The sequence below is a fragment of the Dendronephthya gigantea genome, unplaced genomic scaffold (assembly GCF_004324835.1).
Source record: "Dendronephthya gigantea isolate DGI-Jeju-01 unplaced genomic scaffold, DenGig_1.0 000009F, whole genome shotgun sequence".
Classification (NCBI taxonomy): domain Eukaryota; kingdom Metazoa; phylum Cnidaria; class Anthozoa; order Malacalcyonacea; family Nephtheidae; genus Dendronephthya; species Dendronephthya gigantea.
Window position 1 is genome coordinate 608604 of NW_021163019.1, and position 4731 is coordinate 613334.

General features: G+C 34.2%; 1 protein-coding gene across 1 annotated transcript; it reads left to right on the forward strand.

The window, feature by feature from the left end:
- Positions 1-1301: 1301 nt before the first annotated feature.
- On the forward strand, positions 1302-3244 carry LOC114517615 (contactin-associated protein like 5-3-like). The gene is made up of 3 exons (XM_028537403.1): positions 1302-1625; positions 1820-1868; positions 2586-3244. Exons 1-3 carry the CDS (start codon positions 1302-1304, stop codon positions 3242-3244), a joined length of 1032 nt encoding a protein of 343 aa, XP_028393204.1.
- Positions 3245-4731: the final 1487 nt, after the last annotated feature.

A 4731-nucleotide genomic window follows, 5' to 3' on the forward strand; every position in this document is an offset into this window, starting at 1 on the left:
AGAAGAAAAAAATGCTGTTTATAGGACATGCTCAGTCAATCTGACATCCAAGTTTGCCTATTTACAGAAGTCACAAATGTCTAGCTAGAGTTACATGTGCTGATGAAGGCTCGGGTTAACGGACCGAAAGCTTTGCAGTATTAAATACTTGCGCGGTGTACCTACAAGCTAATTTACTTAGAGTTACATCTCGAAAGATAGATATTAAGAAAATTTTTAAACTTGAGCCTTCCCCAACTACTAGAGCGAAATGATTAGATTAAGCTAAGGATTATATTTCAAGATTCAGAACATGTATCGTATATCACCAAAAGATTAATTAGGCTTCCACGCACGCTTGAAAGTTAGTAAATCAGGCAATAAAGGAAATTGTGTAAGCTATGGAGCAAACTAACAACGTGAAAGCAAATATGAAAGTGCTTCTTTGTGAATATTATTTTCCTGAAACTGAACTCTTCAAACTGGACTATGATATGAATTTCTCATTACAATCCTGAGGGAAGTTAATTATTACAATTTAAAGACAAAACTGGATATTTAATATGAATTAAGCTGCAGAAAATGAGTGCAACTATTATATATAACCAGAGAGCAGCGTGACAGCGTCTTCAAACAACTTAACATCAAATGTGGTATAACAACTGCTTAAAATAGACAAAACCCTTCTCGACGTTTCGACTTGAGGGCCTTCATCAGGAGAGTTAGTATGATACTAACTAATATATATGCCCTAGCGAATTAAAACAGAAGTTGGGAAAGTAAGTAAAATAAAAGCAAATATTGATTTTTGTTAACCTAACCGTGACTCGTATTATTCCAGAACTATGATTTATTTTATCCATTATTACTTTTTATGCATTAGTTTTAGTTTTAATAGTCATTGCGTAGACATCTCACATGATGAATTAATAATATACAATTCACTATACCGCCATGAATTAATCATTTAATGTTTTATGTACGTAAACTAGGGGTACAATACTGCACGCACATGCATATACGTGCAAGCATTGTGTAAAGAAGTTCATCCATTTCGTGGACCTAAATATGACTGTAAAAGCAGAATTTACAGTTTCAAAACAATTCCCGCAGATTTCGGTGTCGTTTTCAAATGTTTATAATTATACAAAACGGACAGACACAAGTCATAACATTGTCAAATTTGTATAAGGAGAATGGATCAGAAACATGAAATTTCCTTTTCAAAACGTTAATGCTATAGAGCTGAATATATCATCTTTTTTAATTAAAATTTGTAGGTATATATACCGTTGTAGAAACCAAATGTATTCAGCGCCAAAATGTCTGCGTTCGCAAGCATTTGTGCGTTAATTTTCCTTTCAATAACACTTCAGGTTTGCGAATGCTCAAACGTCCAAGCCTTCTTTCGTAAAAAAGATGGTAAATACTTAGCAAATCATGTCATAGAAACAAAACAAGCTAAAACAGAGTTGGAGTGCAGTATGTATTGCGTTCGACATAGCTCATGTGTGTCTGTTAACTATAAAATATCTGGAATTGGTAAAGGTCGATGTGAGCTCAACAGCAAGACCCTTCAAGACACCTCCGACGATGATGAATGTACGAGTGACCCTGAGTTCAAGCATCTTTATATAATCAAAATAGTAAGAGAAAACAAAATAATTTCTGCTAAATATAATTAATTCGATCTTAATCTTTGCATGCAAGAAATGTTGTGTAACCAATATTATTCGCAACTTCATAAGCCAGTATTAACAACTTCACGCAACTGTGGAGCTTCCACAAAATCAGTTCCACATTTTTCATCCGTAACGATCACTCTCAAAACTATTTTTAGAATTCGGAACCAACAAGCCCTTCAAAAACATCACGAAAGATCTCCACAGGTATAATAACATTAGATTTACGCATATAACGTCTTCCCTACAAGAGCTAACACATAATTTGAATTGAAACTACAATTACTACATGGAAATTTTAAACATTGACACAACAATACTGTTTAGTTCAGAAAGATTTATTGGTTATAACTATGGATTTTAAAATAGCCTTGTCTATATTTGTTATTTTTGTATTGCTCTTGAATATTGTTTAATATCAATCCCGAACTATACTGTATAATTAAGCTCCGAAGATCCATAGATAGACTAGTAATAGTGAATTGTCTCTTCTAAATACAGCCTCACGAATCACGATGCATTGTAAATCACCCAATATTATACTAATTCACTACTAGCTACAACGTGGAAATAGCAACATATTTTGCGTGTGACGAATTTGCATTTCTAATTACGACTTTTTCTTCATCCTAATATTCGAGAATATTCCAGAAAATTGAAATTGTTTTCACATGATCTACTTAATAACTTCAACTTCATTAGCTGAAGCACGGAATTAACTACATTTAAACTTCATTCAACTCGATCGAAATTTAATATTCACAATGACTTCATTAGCTGAAGCACAGAATTGCCTTATGATAAATTTACAGGTTATTTTGAATTAAGACCATTATTGTACAACAGTGGGCGAACTCGGCGTTGCTACATACTGTTGTTTACGAAAATGTTTCATACTAGTAACTATGACCGCTATTTCTTCAGGTATTTTTAATCGTACCGACAAATCAGCCCCATTTGAAACTTGCACGATTCTACGATCAGAAAATCGTTCAGCTGAAAGTGGAAAGCATTTCATAAAGCCACGAGGGATTAACTACACGGTGCCTGTATTTTGTAACATGACCTCGAAGAATGGTGCTGGTGTGACAGAAATTGGACATGACAGTGAATCACGAACATTTGTAACCGGATATGAGGACGCGGGCTCCTACCAACGAATGATTAAATATGAAATTTCCATTGACCTGATTGTTGCCATTATGAACCAGTCCAAGAATTGCGAGCAGTGTATAAAGTATGAATGTTACAGTAGTATTTTCTACACTACTAATGGTGAACAATTCGCTTGGTGGGTATCACGTCAAGGCAAAAAGATGAATTACTGGGGTGGAGCGGCAGTCGACAGTGGAAAATGTGCCTGTGGAATAAACAACAGCTGTGCAGGTGGAGGAAAATGTAATTGTGACAAAAATGATGCAACATGGCGTGAAGACAGTGGATACCTGACAGACAAGAGCACGCTGCCTGTTACTGAACTGAGATTTGGAGATACTCGTCGTGGTAATGAGACATGGCTATCATACACTGGGTACATTACGTTGTTGGGGTTGAGAGGAGCTACGTCAGTCTCTTGCGACTAATTTTTTTTCTCAATGTTAGACCAAGTCTAACTAATTCCAAGCAACGCGTTGTATGTAAAATACCTGTAAGTCGATATATCATTTACTTTTTATAACATTGCAATCTTGATTGTTTGATTTACCTGCAAATCATCTGCGTGAACAAAGTCACTGTATGTTTAACAACAAAGTTTCGTAAGAGCGAATAATAACCTAAGCATGCACATCGTTGTCAATTTAGTGAACAATTAATGGGACGGCTTAAGTGGCCATAGATTAGGATGAGTTTTCAAATATATTTCACGAAAATAAACTCGAAAGACATGCATCAGGAAAATAAGTGATAACGTCGACTGTTGGCATTAGTTGTTCAGGTGTAAAAACGATACTATAAATAAGCTGTCCGAAATTATAAATACGAGCAGTTTTGTGTATATGCTGTAATAATAAAGTAAAGTAAATGAGTGGTAATATCATTATTTTTTATATCATTTTTTATTATATCATTATGTATTATTATTTCAGTTAAGTAAATTGATCTATTTGCGTCGTCAGTACTTGGAAGGTGAGAGATTACTAGCTTTAAGAGCGTGCATGTTCTGTTCTTTCATCGTAACGCCTTCTCTCCCTCCCCTCCTCTCCCCAACGATTCATTCTCTTAGCTAATTTTGTTTTATCACACGTACAACCAGTTTCGAAAATAACCGGGGGGGGAGCGTTCTGGGACTCCCTCCTCAAAAACTCCTCAATTTCATATACCGAATTTTATTTATTTATTTATTTATTTATGCATAAATAAATGTCAATACCGATTAAGATCTATTAATATATAGTGGAGGGCTAGATTATTTGATTTTGACACAGTAGTCACGCTGTGATGCAAATTAAAACGCTAATAATTGAGTTGTAAATGTCTAACTTGTAGTGTAAATAATCGCTTTTCATCCCATGCCGACATGCTGAAATATTAGGCAAAACTAATCCAAAAAAAAGCATTTCGAAAAATAACGTTATTTGTTGGTTCAATGCAGTTCGTTCTGTATTTCAAATGTGAAAATGAATCCATGGAGTAAAAATTAATCTATTTTTGACATTATAGGTAAAACTTAGACAGTTACATATTAATTTTTAGCGCGTTCATGCATGGGTTTGCTTCGCAGTTTATAGTGTACAAAAGACACATTATTTCTTCACTCTATATTAATGGATCTTTTTTATAACCCGTGTTGAGAAACAATCTTTCTTTGCTCACATGCACGTGGAACAAAGATCTGTCAGTTTTAATTGTGATTTTCAAAGTTGAGACACTTGATATTTATATTAATCAACATGTTTGATTAAAAAGATTTGTATAAGTCCTAATTTCGTTTTGTCTGGTAAACTTTTGTAAAATATAAAGGCAAAATTGGGAAGTTTAAAACATTAATTTTTCCTACTTATCCAGAATTCAGAGTTGTTTCCAAAGGTTTACATATGAATAGACAGCCTATTAAGGTCGTAACATTGTA